At 46.2% G+C, this 17,372-nt stretch overlaps 2 protein-coding genes across 2 annotated transcripts in view; one reads left to right on the top strand and one right to left on the bottom strand.

The window, feature by feature from the left end:
• Window positions 1-17,372, top strand: part of LOC123731752 (tripartite motif-containing protein 16) — a 240,257-nt gene that overhangs the window by 45,480 nt on the left and 177,405 nt on the right. The window lies entirely within an intron of this gene.
• LOC123723938 (tripartite motif-containing protein 16) lies at window positions 341-15,691 on the bottom strand. The gene is made up of 6 exons (XM_082968293.1): window positions 15,027-15,691; window positions 13,180-13,275; window positions 2,499-2,732; window positions 1,582-1,741; window positions 1,399-1,458; window positions 341-1,162 (listed from the first exon to the last, which is right to left on the bottom strand). The coding sequence occupies exons 1-6, from the start codon at window positions 15,621-15,623 to the stop codon at window positions 654-656; spliced, it is 1,656 nt and encodes a 551-aa protein (XP_082824419.1). The 5' UTR covers window positions 15,624-15,691; the 3' UTR covers window positions 341-653.

The following is a 17,372-nucleotide window of genomic DNA, read 5'->3' as shown; positions in this document are numbered from 1 at the left end:
CTGGTTTTATTGTTTGATCAAGATCACCACCTGCTGGACAGGTTTAATGTTGCTGGACTGAGCAGTATGGGAGGATGAAAGATGACACATTTAGGGACGGTTTCATGGACATCTCCAATTAAAATGCATTTTAGTCCAGGACTAGGATTAATCTGTGTCCGTCCCATATAGTTTAGTTAGTGAGTTAGTAAGTGATACTACCTGTTCAACGCCACTGAGGAGAATTACATAGAGACAGAGAACCAACTGAGAAAACATATCAATGGTTCTGAATGACAACCAATATACATCAACACCATACATCATGATTCACGGAAATGTACAAGATTAAAACACTGTGTTTGATAAAAATAAGTATATTGCATTTTAATTCAACTGTACAGTCAGACAAATTATTGTACAGAAAAACAGACCATTAAATCTGGGGACCATCACCACCAGCATGACTAGTATCTATGTGGACCCTACTACAGTTTAACCAGCTCAGCTATAGACTACACCAGCATGACTAGTATCTATGTGGACCCTACTACAGTTTAACCAGCTCAGCTATAGACTACACCAGCATGACTAGTATCTATGTGGACCCTACTACAGTTTAACCAGCTCAGCTATAGACTACACCAGCATGACTAGTATCTATGTGGACACTACTACAGTTTAACCAGCTCAGCAGTACCAGAGAGACTAAACCCAGGATAGAGGGGCTGAGTGAATGTGGTCTGGACTCTGTGGAGGAGGGTCATTGTGTCAGAGACACTGTAGAAGGACAGAGTACCTGCCTTGTGATCCAGGTACACTCCTACTCTGGAGGACTGAGGGCCTGATACTTTAGTCTCAACATTATTGTGTCTGAAACAATAATCACCACTACAATACTGTAAACTCCAGGACTTGTTATTGTGTCCAAATATATTACCTCTCTCAGTTCTGCTGATGTCTTTATATGAGACTGCTGTATAAACATCACCTCTCAACTCCACCTCCCAGTAACACCGTCCAGACAGACCCTCTCTACACAGAACCTGACAGTAGTTGGTAAATCTGTCTGGATGGTCAGGATATGGTTGGACTTGGCGTGTAGTGGTCACCTTTCTGTTCCCTTTAGACAGAGAGAGGTATGTGCCTGCTGTGTTTGGGTCCAGTGTGAGCTGACAGGAATCTGGGAAAAGAGCAGAGCAGAGACCAATGAGGGGAGTCAGAACAATAAGTTAAGTCAGATACTGTATCTACCCTGTCTTTGATTAGAGCACAGCAGAGATCAAATCAGAGAAATATGAGGAGTCAGATAGATACCCAGTCTTTGATTAGATCTACTGTTGCTATATATTTCTAGAGGGATTGTTAGGAGTGTCAGTAAAAAGAGACTGTTAGTTACCTCACAATAAAGAGACTCACACTGTAACAACTGTTCTCTGGTCTTGGGCTCTGGAGGCAGTACAACATCCACTATATTCACTACAGACACAAACACATTGACAGAGAGAGGGAATGTTATCATCATACCATATTCCACATGTATATGACTAGTAGGGAACTTTCAATGGTCTAAAGTTGATGTTCTTATTATTTTCATCACACCTGTACTGGAGATCTTGGTCCATTCTCCTTTAAGGCAGTCTTCTAGTTTCTCTCTCAGTTCAGACACAGTCTTACTCACATCTCCAAAGTACTGAAGAGGACGGACAACGATGCTGGGTAAGTCTGAAGATACACTGATACTGGAAAGAGACTGATAACTCTGGAGAGAGAGAGAGAGAGAGAGATAGAGAGAGAGAGAGGGGGACAGAGAGAGAGGGACAGAGTGAGAGAGGGACAAAGAGAGGGAGGGACAAAGAGAGAGAGGAACAAAGAGGGACAAAAAGAGAGAGGCACAAAGAGGGACAAAGAGAGAGATGGACAGAGAGAGAGAGGGACAGAGAGAGAGGGACAGAGGGATGAAAAGAGAGAGGGACAAAGAGGGACAAAGAGAGAGAGGCACAAAGAGGGACAAAGAGAGAGAGGGACAACGAGGGACAAAGAGGGACAAAGAGAGAGAGGGACAAAGAGACAGGGACAGAGAGAGACAGGGACAGAGAGACAGGGACAGAGAGACAGGGACAGAGAGAGAGAGGGACAAATAGAGAGAGGGACAAATAGAGAGAGGGACAAATAGAGAGGTACAGAGAGAGAGGGACAGAGAGAGACAGAGAGAGAGACAGACAGAGAGAGAGAAAGGGAGAGAGAGTGAGAGGGACAGAAAGAGAGAGAGAGAGAGACAGAGAGAGAGAGAGAGAGAGAGAGAGAGACAGACAGAGAGAGAGAAAGGGAGAGAGACAGAGAAAGGGAGAGAGACAGAGAAAGGGAGAGAGACAGAGAGAGGGACGGACAGAGAGAGAGAGGGACGGACAGAGAGAGAGAGGGAGAGACAGGGACAGAGAGACAGACAGGACAACAATGATTGAGATGAATAGTTTCACATTAATTTAATATCACATGTAACAAGACAGTTTAGTTACCTGGAGGAAATGTATGTGATCCTCTGTGTGTTTGAGCTGCTCCAGCTCAGTGCTTCTCTTCCTCAGCTCACTTATCTCCTGCTTCAGCTGCTCCAGGACTCCTTCAGCTTGACTCACTTGAGCCTTCTCTTTGGCTCTGATCAGCTTCTTCACCTCAGAGCTCCTTCTCTCAATGGAGCGGATCAGCTCAGTGAATATCTGATCACTGTCCTCCACTGCTGCCTGTGCAGAGCGCTGTTAAGAGAGAGAGAGAGAGACAGAGAGAGACAGAGAGAGAGTGAGACAGTAGGCAGTATAGGTTATAGGTAGGGTTAGAGTTTCTGTACAGCACTTTGTGACATCTGCTGATGTAAAAAGGGCTTCATAAATACATTTGATTGATTGTTAGGTTCAGGGTATTTAAAGAGAAAAACTGTATGGGTTTATATCTCTCCTGCTTCTCCCTGTGGTCTTCTGTGGGTACTACATACCTCATTCACCACACTTGATAGGCTCATAATCTGAGGTAGCAACTGAACCAGAGCTACAAATCAATGAACTCCACCTATCCATTTGGTTTACAACTCAGTGAACCTGCGCAGCATTCTCTCTATTTGATGCCTACGAACCAACAGATTTCAACGATTATCATATTACCCAGCAGCCATTAAGAAATAACATATAAAAATAATGTTATTTCTTCATTTAAAAAAATGATTTTCTGGCTGTTTAAATCGGCCACATCTTGAAAAAGACGACAGGAACATGTGTTTTGTTTAGGTTTTAAACCTTTTTCTGAAATAAAATATGGTTAAACATGTTTAACGTTTGATGTCTTTGCACCAACCATCTCTTCTTCTCACTAACACTGTAGGTCACTACAACGTGTAACCAGGTGAACAGTGAGCTTCCTCACCAAGTAGCTGTAACCTAGTTAATAATAAGTTACCTGAGGTAAACCTACAAGGTTAACGTGGGCTGGTCTCATTGATAACAATAGTGAAGCTGACATTGTGACGCAGAACAATGGACTGGGAATAGAACTGTCAGAAGGTGAGTTGGTGCCACAGTGTTCAATTCAACTAATAGGAGCTGGCAGGGTGAAACATGACCTAAAATAAGACCTGTTTTTTCAATACAACTAATAGGAGCTGGCAGGGTGAAACATGACCTAAAATAAGACCTGTTTTTTCAATACAACTAATAGGAGCTGGCAGGGTGAAACATGACCTAAAATAAGACCTGTTTTTTCAATACAACTAATAGGAGCTGGCAGGGAGAAACATGACCTAAAATAAGACCTGTTTGTTCAATAAAACTAATAGGAGCTGGAAGGGTGAAACATGACCTAAAATAAGGCCTGTTTTTTCAATATAACTAATAGGAGCTGGCAGGGTGAAACATGACCTAAAATAAGACCTGTTTTTTCAATATAACTAATAGGGGCTGGCAGGGTGAAACATGACCTAAAATAAGCCCCGCTTTTCGCGTTTACTTCAAAACTACGGCAAACAGCTGGGACATATGGTAATATTATATAACTGGGCTCCTCGCCGGATGCAATGAACTAGTTTTATCAGTAAATGTGGTTAAAAAAGTAGTGTCCAGCCTAGCCCTAGCCCCCGCTGCCGGCTGGTCGCGGTTGTCTACCCTAAACAAACCCTTTGTACCACCCCTCCCCTGTTTAACCTTGAATTTTGTTAAGAAACAAACACGTGTCTACGAAAAGAGACACCCAGCCGAGAGCCACGAAACAAAAACCACTTGTAAATTGACCAAAACGAACCAACTCTGACGGAAACATGGATCACCACAGATAACACTGCTACTCCTACTGCTCTCTCCTCGTCTGACTACGTGTTCTCGCATACCCCTAGAGCATCGAGCCAGCGGGGTGGTGGCACTGGAATCCTCATCTCTCCCAAGTGGACATTCTCTCTTTCTCCCCTGACCCATCTGTCTATCTCCTCATTTGAATTCCATGCTGTCACAGTTACCAGCCCTTTCAAGCTTAACATCCTTATCATTTATCGCCCTCCAGGTTCCCTTGGAGAGTTCATCAATGAGCTTGACGCCTTGATAAGTTCCTTTCCTGAGGATGGCTCACCTCTCACAGTTCTGGGTGACTTTAACCTGTTAGGGCTAGGGGGCAGCATTGACACGGCTGGATAAAAAACATACCCGATTTAATCTGGTTACCACTCCTACTCAGTAACTAGAATATGCATATACTTATTACATATGGATAGAAAACACCCTAAATTTTCTAAAACTGTTTGAATGGTGTCTGTGAGTATAACAGAACTCAAATGGCAGGTCAAAACCTGAGAGATTCCTTTACAGGAAGTGGCCTGTCTGACCATTTGTTGAACTTGTTTTCCATCTCTATCATTTACTAAGGATCTCTGCTCTAACGTGACACTTCCCACGTCTTCCATAGGCTCTCAGAGCCCGGGAAAAAACAGAATGTCGTCATTCCAGCCCCAGGCTGAAACACATTATCGCCTTTCTCAAGTGGCCCATCAAGAGACACTAGCTTATGCGCGTGACCCCGACCGCCCCCGCCTTTGGGATTTTTTCCTCTGTTTGCCGAAAAGGAGATTCCCTGTCGGAATATTATCGCTTTTCTACGAGAAAAATGACGTAAAAATTGATTTTAAACAGCGGTTGACATGCTTCGACGTACGGTAATGGAATACTTTGAATTTTGTTGTCAGGAATTGCGCCAAGCGCGCGACACTTCTTTACTATTTCGGATAGTGTCTGGAACGCACGAACAAAACGCCGCTATTCGGATATAACGATGGATTATTTTGGACCAAACCAACATTTGTTATTGAAGTAGCTGTCCTGGGTGTGTATTCTGACGAAGACAACAAAAGGTAATGACATTTTTATAATAGTAAATATGATTATGGTGAGTGCTAAACTTGCCGGGTGTCTAAATAGCGAGCCCGTGATGCCTGGGCTATGTACTTAGAATATTGCAAAATGTGCTTTCACCAAAAAGCTATTTTAAAATCGGACATATCGAGTGCATAGAGGAAGTCTGTATCTATAATTCTTAAAATAATTGTTATGCTTTTTGTGAACGTTTATCGTGAGTAATTTAGTAAAATGTTAGCGAATTCCCCGGAAGTTTGCGGGGGGTATGCTAGTTCTGAACGTCACATGCTAATGTAAAAAGCTGTTTTTTGATATAAATATGAACTTGATTGAACAAAACATGCATGTATTGTATAACATAATGTCCTAGGGTTGTCATCTGATGAAGATCATCAAAGGTGAGTGCTGCATTTAGCTGTCTTCTGGGTTTTGGTGACATTATATGCTGGCTTGAAAAATGGGTGTCTGGTTATTTCTGGCTTGGTACTCTGCTGACATAATCTAATGTTTTGCTTTCGTTGTAAAGCCTTTTTGAAATCGGACAGTGTGGTTAGATTAACGAGAGTCTTATCTTTAAATGGCTGTAAAATAGTCATATGTTTGAGAAATTGAAGTAATAGGATTTTTAAGGTTTTGAAAATCGCGCCACAGGCAGGCAGTGGCTGTTACGTAGGTGGGACGAATTCGTCCCGCCGGTCCCATAGAGGTTAACCTCCCCACGTCTACCTTCGACTCATTCCTCTCTGACTCCTTCTTTCCACTCCTCTCCTCTTTCGACCTCACCCTCTCACCTTCCCCCCCTACTCACAAGGCAGGCAATACGCTTGACCTCATCTTTACTAGATGCTGTTCTTCCACTAATCTCATTGCAACTCCCCTCCAAGTCTCCGACCACTACCTTGTATCCTTTTCCCTCTCGCTCTCATCCAACACTTCTCACTCTCCCCCTACTCGGATGGTATTGCGCCGTCCCAACCTTCGCTCTCTCTCTCCCGCTACTCTCTCCTCTTCCATCCTATCATCTCTTCCCTCTGCTCAAACCTTCTCCAACCTATCTCCTGATTCTGCCTCCTCAACCCTCCTCTCCTCCCTCTCTGCATCCTTTGATTTCCTCTGTCCCCTATCCTCCAGGCCGGCTCGGTCCTCCCCTCCTGCTCCGTGGCTCGACGACTCACTGCGAGCTCACAGAACAGGGCTCCGGGCAGCCGAGCGGAAATGGAGGAAAACTCGCCTCCCTGCGGACCTGGCATCCTTTCACTCCCTCCTCTCTACATTTTCCTCTTCTGTCTCTGCTGCTAAAGCCACTTTCTACCACTCTAAACTCCAAGCATCTGCCTCTAACCCTAGGAAGCTCTTTGCTACCTTCTCCTCCCTCCTTAATCCTCCTCCCCCTCCCTCTCTGCGGATGACTTCGTCAACCATTTTGAAAAGAAGGTTGACGACATCCGATCCTCGTTTGCTAAGTCAAACGACACTGCTGGTCCTGCTCACACTGCCCTACCCTGTGGTTTGACCTCTTTCTCCCCTCTCTCTCCAGATGAACTCTCGCGTCTTGTGACGGCCGGCCGCCCAACAACCTGCCCACTTGACCCTATCCCCTCCTCTCTTCTCCAGACCATTTCCGGAGACCTTCTCCCCTACCTCACCTCGCTCATCAACGCATCCTTGACCGCTGGCTACGTCCCTTCCGTCTTCAAGAGAGCGAGAGTTGCACCCCTTCTGAAAAAACCTACACTCGATCCCTCCGATGTCAACAACTACAGGCCAGTATCCCTTCTTTCCTTTCTCTCCAAAACTCTTGAACGCGCCGTGCTTGGCCAGCTCTCTTGCTATCTCTCTCAGAATGACCTTCTTGATCCTAATCAGTCAGGTTTCAAGACTGGGCATTCAACTGAGACTGCTCTTCTCTGTGTCACGGAGGCTCTCCGCACTGCTAAAGCTAACTCTCTCTCCTCTGCTCTCATCCTTCTAGACCTATCTGCTGCCTTTGATACCGTGAACCATCAGATCCTCCTCTCCACCCTCTCCGAGCTGGGCATCTCCGGCACCGCGCACGCTTGGATTGCGTCCTACCTGACAGGTCGCTCCTACCAGGTGGCGTGGCGAGAATCTGTCTCCGCACCACGTGCTCTCACCACTGGTGTCCCCCAGGGCTCTGTTTTTGGCCCACTCCTATTCTCGCTATACACCAAGTCACTTGGCTCTGTCATATCCTCACATGGTCTCTCATATCATTGCTATGCAGATGACACACAATTAATCTTCTCCTTTCCCCCTTCTGACAACCAGGTGGCGAATCGCATCTCTGCATGTCTGGCAGACATATCAGTGTGGATGACGGATCACCACCTCAAGCTGAACCTCGGCAAGACGGAGCTGCTCTTCCTCCCGGGGAAGGACTGCCCGTTCCATGATCTCGCCATCACGGTTGACAACTCCCTTGTGTCCTCCTCCCAGAGTGCTAAGAGCCTTGGCGTGACCCTGGACAACACCCTGTCGTTCTCCACCAACATCAAGGCGGTGACCCGATCCTGTAGGTTCATGCTCTACAACATTCGCAGAGTACGACCCTGCCTCACACAGGAAGCGGCGCAGGTCCTAATCCAGGCACTTGTCATCTCCCGTCTGGATTACTGCAACTCGCTGTTGGCTGGGCTCCCTGCCTGTGCCATTAAACCCCTACAACTCATCCAGAACGCCGCAGCCCGTCTGGTGTTCAACCTTCCCAAGTTCTCTCACGTCACCCCGCTCCTCCGCTCTCTCCACTGGCTTCCAGTCGAAGCTCGCATCCGCTACAAGACCATGGTGCTTGCCTACGGAGCTGTGAGGGGAACGGCACCTCCGTACCTTCAGGCTCTGATCAGGCCCTACACCCAAACAAGGGCACTCCGTTCATCCACCTCTGGCCTGCTCGCCTCCCTACCTCTGAGGAAGCACAGTTCCCGCTCAGCCCAGTCAAAACTGTTCGCTGCTCTGGCACCCCAATGGTGGAACAAGCTCCCTCACGACGCCAGGACAGCGGAGTCAATCACCACCTTCCGGAGACACCTGAAACCCCACCTCTTCAAGGAATACCTGGGATAGGATAAAGTAATCCTTCTAACCCCCCCTTTAAAAGATTTAGATGCACTATTGTAAAGTGGTTGTTCCACTGGATATTATAGGTGAATGCACCAATTTGTAAGTCGCTCTGGATAAGAGCGTCTGCTAAATGACTAAAATGTAAAAATGTAAAAATAAACGGAGGCAGATTAGACACCACTACTCTGGTCGAAATCAGCACCAACACACCCCTCACATAAATCATACTGGTAACTAGCCGGGCAACAAGACTCACATTTTACATTACCACAACCACCGCCTTGTTCATTCTGGATACAGAGTGTATATGTTCCTCTCCCACCTGTTCACCGACCATGATCAATAATTCCTCCACACCATTCTCCAGAACGCACCTGAAGAGACAGCTTTTCTTCTCCACTCAGTTGAGGCGATCACACCTCCCAAACAAACTACCCTACTCCCCCCTCAACTCTAACCGATAAACAGTGGAAACTAATAAATAAACCCTTAACCTGTTATGGCTAGGGGGCAGTATTTTCACGGCTGGATAAAAAACGGACCCGATTTAATCTGGTTACTACTCCTGCCCAGTAACTAGAATATGCATATAATTATTGGCTTTGGATAGAAAACACTCCAAAGTTTCTAAAACTGTTTGAATGGTGTCTGTGAGTATAACAGAACTCATATGGCAGGCAAAAACCTGAGAAGATTTCATGCAGGAAGTGGCCTGTCTGACAAGGTGTCGTTCTTCTTGTCTCTGGTTATTGAAGAGTGAGGATCTTAGCTGTCCCGTGACACTTCCTACGGCTGCCGTAGGCACTCAGAAGGCGGCAAAATACTGAATCGTGGCTTTGCAGGCTCTGGCTGAAACAAAGTAGCGCGTTTAGGTAGTGGCTGGTTACAGTACTGTGAGACTCAGGCTCGTGCCTGCGTCGACCGAAAGCTTTGTTTACTTTCCTCTGTTTAGCTAAATGGACATTCCCGGTCGGAATATTATCGCTTTTTTACGAGAAAAATGGCATAAAAATAGATTTTAAACAGCGGTTGACATGCTTCGAAGTACGGTAATGGAATATTTAGATTTTTTTGTCACGAATTGCGCCATGCGCGACCCTGATTTACCATTTCGGATAGTGTCTGGGACGCACGAACAAAACGCCGCTATTCGGATATAACGATGGATTATTTTGGACCAAACCAACATTTGTTATTGAAGTAGCAGTCCTGGGAGTGCATTCTGACGAAAACAACAAAAGGTAATCAAACTTTTATAATAGTAAATCTGATATTGGTGAGTGCTAAACTTGCCGGGTGTCTAAATAGCTAGCCCGTGATGGCTGGGCTATGTACTTAGAATATTGCAAAATGTGCTTTCACCTAAAAGCTATTTTAAAATCGGACATATCGAGTGCATAGAGGAGTTCTGTATCTATAATTCTTAAAATAATTGTTATGCTTTTTGTGAACGTTTATCGTGAGTAATTTAGTAAATTGTTAGCAAATTCCCCCGGAAGTTTGTGGGGGGTATGCTAGTTCTGAACGTCACATGCTAATGTAAAAAGCTGTTTTTTGATATAAATATGAACTTGATTGAACAAAACATGCATGTATTGTATAACATAAAGTCCTAGGTGTGTCATCTGATGAAGATCATCAAAGGTTAGTGCTGCATTTAGCTGTCTTCTGGGTTTTTGTGACATTATATGCTAGCTTGAAAAATGGGTGTCTGATTATTTCTGGCTTGGTACTCTGCTGACATAATCTAATGTTTTGCTTTCGCTGTAAATCCTTTTTGAAATCGGACAGTGTGGTTAGATAAAGGAGAGTCTTGTCTTTAAAATGCTGTGAAATAGTCATATGTTTGAAAAATTGAAGTTTTTGTATTTTTGAGGAATTTGTAATTCGCGCCACACCCATCATTGGATATTGGAGCAGGTGTTCCGCTAGCGGAACGTCTAGATGTAAGAGGTTAAACAACGTGAACACTATACAAAAACAAGAAAACCGACAGCCAAACAGTACTGCCAGGTGCAAACACGAAACAGAAACAATCCCCCACAAAACCCAAAGGAAAAACAGGCTCCTTATGTGTGACTCCCAATCAGCAACAACGAACTACAGCTGTGCCTGATTGAGAGCCACACACGACCCAAAACAAAGAAATACAAAAACATAGAAAAATGAACATAGAACGCCCACCCAATGTAACACCCTGGCCTAACCAAAATAAAGAACAAAAACCCCTCTCTATGGCCAGGGCGTTACAGTACCCCCCCCAAAAGGTGCGGACTCCGGCCGCAAAACCTGACTCTGAAGGGGAGGGTCCGGGTGGGCCTTCTTATGGCGGCGGCTCAGGTGTGGGTCGTGGCCTCCGCTCCACCCTCGGCGTCGCCCACTTAGGTGGCGCCCCTGGCAGCGCCGGAGGACTGGTGGGCGACCCTGACTGTGCCCGGCGGGCGACCCTGGCTGCGCCCGGCTGGCGGGCGACCCTGGCGGCTCCGGACTGGCGGGCGGCTCTGGCGGCGCCGGACTGGCGGGCGGCTCTGGCGGCTCCGGACTGGCGGGCGGCACTGGCCTGGCGGGCGGCTCTGGCGGCTCTGGACTGGCGGGCGGCTCTGGCGGCTCCGGACTGGTCCTAGGAGGAGGCACAGGACGGACCAGGATGGGGAGACCCACTGGAGGCCTGGTCCTAGGAGGAGGCACAGGACGGACCAGGATGGGGAGACCCACTGGAGGCCTGGACCGAGGAGGAGGCACAGGATCATCCGGGCTGTGGGGGAGCACTGGAGTTCTGGTACTTAGGCTATTTACCCACACTCCAGGCTGAATGCCCACTTTGGCCCGGCACGGGCGGAGCGCAGGCATTGGGTGAACTGGACCCTCCCAGCACCCTGGAAACACAGTGCGCAGAGCCGGTGCAGGATAACCTGGACCGAAAAGGCGCACTGGAGACCAGACGCGCTGAGCCGGCACAATCCGGCCTGGCTCGATGCCTGCACTCGCATGGCACTTGCGGGGGGCTGGCCTATAGCGCACCGGGCTATGCATGCGCACTGGAGACACCGTGCGCTTCACAGCATAACACGGTGCCTTACCAGTACCACACTGCCTGCCGTAAGCACGGGGAGTTGGCCCAGAATTCCTTCCTGGTTCCGCCACACTTCCCGTGTGCCCCCCCAAAAACATTTTTTAGGGCTGCCTCTCATGCATGTCACGCTCCCTTGCCTCATACCAGCCCCTCTCCATTCTCGCAGCCTCGATCTCCCACTGCGGGCGGCGATACTCCCCAGCTTGAGCCCATGGTCCTTTACCGTCCAATATCTCCTCCCATGTCCACGAGTCCTGAACGCTCTTCTCCTGGTGCTGCTCCTTCCTCCGCTGCTTGGTCCTTTTCTGGTGGGGGATTCTGTAACGGCCGTCGGAAGAGAGAGTAGACCAAGGTGCAGCGGAGTTAGTGTTCATCTTCAGGAATTTATTAAACAACGTGAACACTATACAAAAACAAGAAAACCGACAGCCAAACAGTTCTGTCAGGTGCAAACACGAAACAGAAACAATCCCCCACAAAACCCAAAGGAAAAACAGGCTCCTTATGTGTGACTCCAGCAACAACGAACTACAGCTGTGCCTGATTGGGAGCCACACACGGCCCGAAACAAAGAAATACAAAAACATAGAAAAATGAACATAGAACGCCGACCCAATGTAACACCCTGGCCTAACCAAAATAAAGAACAAAAACCCCTCTCTATGGCCAGGGCGTTACAACCTGAAACAGCTCAATGGATTCAACACAAAGACTATAACAGGATAACTGATATATCCTAACATGACTTTGTCGGGTAAAGACTCAAAACTCAAAAGGACTGACAGTGACTCCTCTGTTTCACCACGCTCACCACCGGGTCTGCTTCACACCAAACGGCATCACAAACACCAGGAGTCTTCAACTTCAATTGCTCCACCTCCAAACTAACGCTACCCCAGAAATCACTCCTTTCAATGGTGCCCTGTTCCTAAGAGCAAAGCAAGAAACAGATCTTGACCAAAGTTGCGTGACACCGAGCGACCACTCTCTCTGGATAGAAGAAACACAAACAAATATCACAAGTCCACTACAGGTTACCTTCAGTGATTCATCTGCACCCAACTCCTTTCCCACCCACCCTGAAAGCACAAATAAACTCTGTTTTCACTTGAATTATAACATTTGAAATGTCTATTCCTTTGAAACTTTGGTGAGTGTAATGTGAGTGTAATGTTTACTGTTCATTTCTGATTGTTTAATTCACTTTTGTTTATTATCTATTTCACTTTCTTTGGCAATGTAAACATATGTTTCCCATGCCAATAAAGCCCTTTGAATTGAATTGAATTAAATTGAATGGAGAGAGAGAGAGAGAGAGAGAGAGAGAGCTCCATGTTAATGTATAGGGGACATGAGTCAGTCATGGTTACTCATGGTTATGTGATGAGCTATCCCCGCCTTTCACTTGTAAATCAATGATCAGTCTGATCACGGCCCAATAGGGAATGTCCTCTTGATGTAACGGTCAAGATGTTGGTTTATCCCACGGTAGACCTGGGTTCATATCCCGTCAGTTACATTAAGCAGTCTATTCTCTGAAAGGGGTCCAGACAGCCTGTTCCCAACCGTGGGGTCAGTTGGATTGGAGAGGGGCCCCTCTACCTCTCTCTGACTGGAGGAGAGAAGTGAAATGGTATGTCTCCTCTGGTCAACAATACTCACCTTTAGAGACTCCACAGCCTGTTTCAGCTCCTTCAGCTCCTTCTCTCTCTCCTGGAATCTCTGCTGGACCTTCTGCTGACTCATCCCCAGCTGCCTCTGTGGAGAATCACTCTTCAATGAGCTATCAAGCTTTATTTGTCCAGTAGATCAATAGTATAGTAATGTGACATAGGGCCCATAGAATATAAGGATACAAATATTGAGGAAGTGTCTGTGTGAAAATATATTATTATGTAGTCATGTGAATGATTATAGTTTTAACAGAACACAAATCAGGGCGCTGATTGGGTGTTTGATAAGGAATGATAATGCTGTTTGATAACAAATGATAATGAAGTTTGATAACAAATGATAATGATGTTTGACTTGTTCATTTCTAGTTTGAAATATACTTATTCATGTTACCATACTATAACGTATTGATGACTTTACATGTATAAGGAATGTATATGTTGGGGTCAATGAAGGGTGGATAGGAACTTGGTGTATGGAGAGTTACTGAGAGAGAAAAGGGGAAGTGCTGAAATATTCTGTTCAAACATGTTATTGTTGAATATAAATGTTCCTAAAGAGGGAGACAAAGGGCAACTAGTTTCAGTTTCTGATAAGGCAGGCCAGCTGCAGAACTAGAGAGGAGCCAGGAATTCAACAGTCTAGTTAGTCTCTGATAAGGCAGGCCAGCTGCAGAACTAAGGAGGAGACAGGAATTCGTCTCAAGTTCAAGTCAACAGATGAAGTGAGAAGAAACCTCTGGAAGGGGGGCCAGAGGGGCCCACCCCAACGACCCTCCTACTACAGTCTTATCTCACACACACTTCCACACCCACCAAGGTTCTAGCATCAGGCAGGGCCATGACTACACCAGTGACAGGAACCAATTAAGTTCCTGTCTAGCAACACAGATGTATTGGCCGTCTAGATGTGTAAGGAGTTGATTTCGCCTAGTATGAGGTTATAAAAATATGTTCTTGTGTCTTTGTCTTTGCAGCTGTCTGACCCAGTGGGTGAATAAACTTGGTTTGAGTCTTTAAAAAAACTGTGATAAATGTTTTTTTTTTTTTACCTTTATTTAACTAGGCAGTCAGTTAAGAACAAATTCTTATTTTCTTTTTAACCACCTTTTTCATAGTATCCAATTAGTAGTAGTTACAGTCTTGTCGCTGCAACTGGTCAGGAGATGCGAAGGTCAAGAGCCATGCGTCCTCCGAAACACAACCAAGCCACACTGCTTCTTGACACAACGCACATGCAACCCGGAAGCCAGCCGCACCAATGTGTCGGAGGAAACACCGTGCAACCTGGTCAGCATGTACTGCACCCAGCCCGCCACAGGAGTAGCTAGTGCGCAATGAGACAAGGATATCCCTGCCGGCCTAACCTTCCCTAACCCGAAAAACGCTCCGCAAATTGTGCGCCGCCCCACGCTCCTCCCAGTCACAGCTGCAACAGAGCCTGGGCTCAAACCCAGAGTCTCTTGTGGCACAGCTAGCACTGCCTTAGACCCCTGTGCCAGCCAGGAAGCCCATAGAAATTCTTATTTTCAATGACAGCCTAGGAACAGTGAGTTAACTGCCTTGTTCAGGGGCAGAACAACAGATATGTACCTTGTCAGCTCAGGGATTTGATCTTGCAACCTTTCGGGTACTAGTTCAACGCTCTAACCACTAGGCTACACTGCCACCCTGGAATCTGGGTTAACATATCTATAAACTCAAGTTTGTGTTCATATTTGTTCTGCCCTGGATTGATTTCACTTGAATGATCTCATATTCACACAGCCTTAGTTTCTACTGTATCATTAATTCCTTGTTTATCAGACAGTCACCAACACCTTGTTCTGGTCTTACCTGTTTCTCATTCCTCTCTGCTGCAGCTGACACTGTATCATGGCCTTTATGTTCATCCATTGTACACAGCATACAGATACACTGCTGATCGGTACAACAGTAAACCTCTAGCAGTTTGTCATGATGAGAGCAGATCTTCTCTTGTAGTTGTGCAGTGGCTTTGACCAGCTTGTGCTTCTTCAAAGCAGGAAATTCATAGTGAGATTGGAGGTGAGTCTCACAGTAAGAGGCCAGACACACCAAACAGGACATGAGGGCTTTCTGCTTTCTGGTCCCAGTGCAGAAATCACACGCCACATCTCCAGGTCCAGCATAGCACCGAGCAGGAGGGGGAGCAGCCAATAGTCTTGTCTTCTTCAGTTCCTCCACCATATCAGCCAACATGTTATTTTTCCTCAGATTAGGCCTTGGAATGAAAGTCTCTCTGCACTGAGGACAGCTATAGACCCCTTTCAGAACATCCTGATCCCAGCAGCCCTCAATACAGCTCCTACAGTAATTGTGTCCACAGGGGATGGTGACTGGTTCCTTCAGTAGATCCAGACAGACAGAACAACAGAACTGGCCCTGGTCCAGCAGAACTCCCTTCTGAGCCATTTTGATGGTTGTTCACTCTCACACAGACAGACGACACAGAGACTCAGATATGTTTTGTTTCCACAGAAGGTATTTTTGGGAGGTATGGACTTTCTGGTTCTGCCAGATAGGTGAGTTTAGAGGGAGGGAAGGAGGGAGGGGTTAGAGGAAGAGAGAGAGAGAACTGTATGCAACGTCGAGAAGGAGACAAATATTTTAGTTCCTAGGTTAGGACCCTTAATATTAAATAGAGTGGTTAGAATATATAAAGGGTAACAGTTTCTATGAAGTACATATTCTAATTATTTTAATGACCTTTAAAATGGCTATTTATACACTTATGTGTTATAACACTGATTATAAGTGTCTATAATAATTCTTAAGTGGTTGTAATGAGGGGACTTGATATTGATCCAATGTTCTGTAGTTGAAATGAATACTGTATGTATTGACTGATCATTGAGAATGAGGTAATACTTTACATTACAGTGTGGTTATTACTGTTAGGTCTAGGGTCAGGGTTAGAGGTATTACATTCAGCAGTAACCCTAGACATATTTAGGACTAAAAAGAGAAGACGTTTTACAATCAGAGTTCTTTGTATCTCTTAGTCATACAGATCCCCCCCACATCGAATAGGTGGACGGGGTTATGAACATACCCAATACATTATTTCTGAAACCAAATGTAATGAAACTGTCTTTCAGGAGGAAAAGCTTCTCTAATAATCCTAACCATGGCTGGGTGTCTTCAGAGACTGAGAAGTATAGAGACACACTGTCAAGGTGACAGGTATCCTAGTGGTTTAGAGACTGAGAGGTATAGAGACACACTGTCAAGGTGGCAGGTAGCTTTGTGGTTTAGAGACTGAGAAGTATAGAGACACACTGTCAAGGTGACAACTATCCGAGTGTTTTAGAGACTGAGAGGTATAGAGACACACTGTCAAGGTGGCAGGTAGCCAAGTGGTTTATAGCGTAGGGACAGTAACTGAAAGGTCGCTGGTTTGAATCTCTGAGCGGACAAGGTGAAAGCTCTGTCTTTGTACCCTTGAGCAAGGCTCTTAACCATAATTCTCCTCTAAGTTTCTCTGGATAAGAGCTTCTGCTAAAGGACTAAAACATCTGGCTGTGCTTTCATGTCAAAACTGTTCTTCTATTCTAGTCATTATATTGTATTATATGATAATATTATCAGGTATGAAGGTAAGACCCAGATGCAGACAACGTTGAATTATCAATGGTTTAATAATCCAACAGGGGCAATAGACAGGTCAAGGCAGGCAGGGGTCAGTAAACCAGAGGTGGGGGAACGGTACCGGACGGCAGGCAGGCTCAGAGTCAGGGCAGGCAGAGGTCAATAATCCAGAGGTGGGGCAAAGGTACTGGACGGCAGGCAGGCTCAGGGTCAGGTGCAGGCAGAGTGGTCAGGCAGGCAGGCTCAGAGTCAGGACAGGCAAGGGTCAAAACCTGGAGGGCGAGAAAAAGAGAGACTGGAAAAGGCAGTAGCTGAGACACAAAAACGCAGCTTGACTTGATAAACAAGACGAACTGGCAACAGACAAACAGAGAACACAGGTATAAATACACAGGGGATAATGGGGAAGATGGATGACACCTGGAGGAGGGTGGAGACAATCACAAAGACAGGTAAAACAGATCAGGGTGTGACAGTACCCCCATTCTAGGGGTGCCACCTGTTGTCCTACCTGAGCACATACCTGGTAGACTGGGGTGCTGGTGGTGGAAGTCGGCGATGAGGGCTGGGTCC

Source organism: Salmo salar, chromosome 23 (genome assembly GCF_965601325.2).
Source record: "Salmo salar chromosome 23, fSalSal1, whole genome shotgun sequence".
NCBI classification, from domain to species: Eukaryota; Metazoa; Chordata; class Actinopteri; order Salmoniformes; family Salmonidae; genus Salmo; species Salmo salar.
The sequence above is the reverse complement of the archived record's forward strand: the minus strand, read 5'-3'. Positions and strand labels throughout refer to the sequence as shown.

Coding starts and splice junctions, on each gene's coding strand:
- LOC123723938 (XM_082968293.1), bottom strand. CDS start 15,623: ATGGCTCAGAAGGGAGTTCTGCTGGACCAGGGCCAGTTCTGTTGTTCT. Junction 2,733..13,179: donor AGGCTGTGGAGTCTCTAAAG/GTGAGTATTGTT, acceptor CTCTCTTAACAG/CGCTCTGCACAGGCAGCAGT. Junction 1,459..1,581: donor GACCAAGATCTCCAGTACAG/GTGTGATGAAAA, acceptor TTGTGTCTGTAG/TGAATATAGTGGATGTTGTA.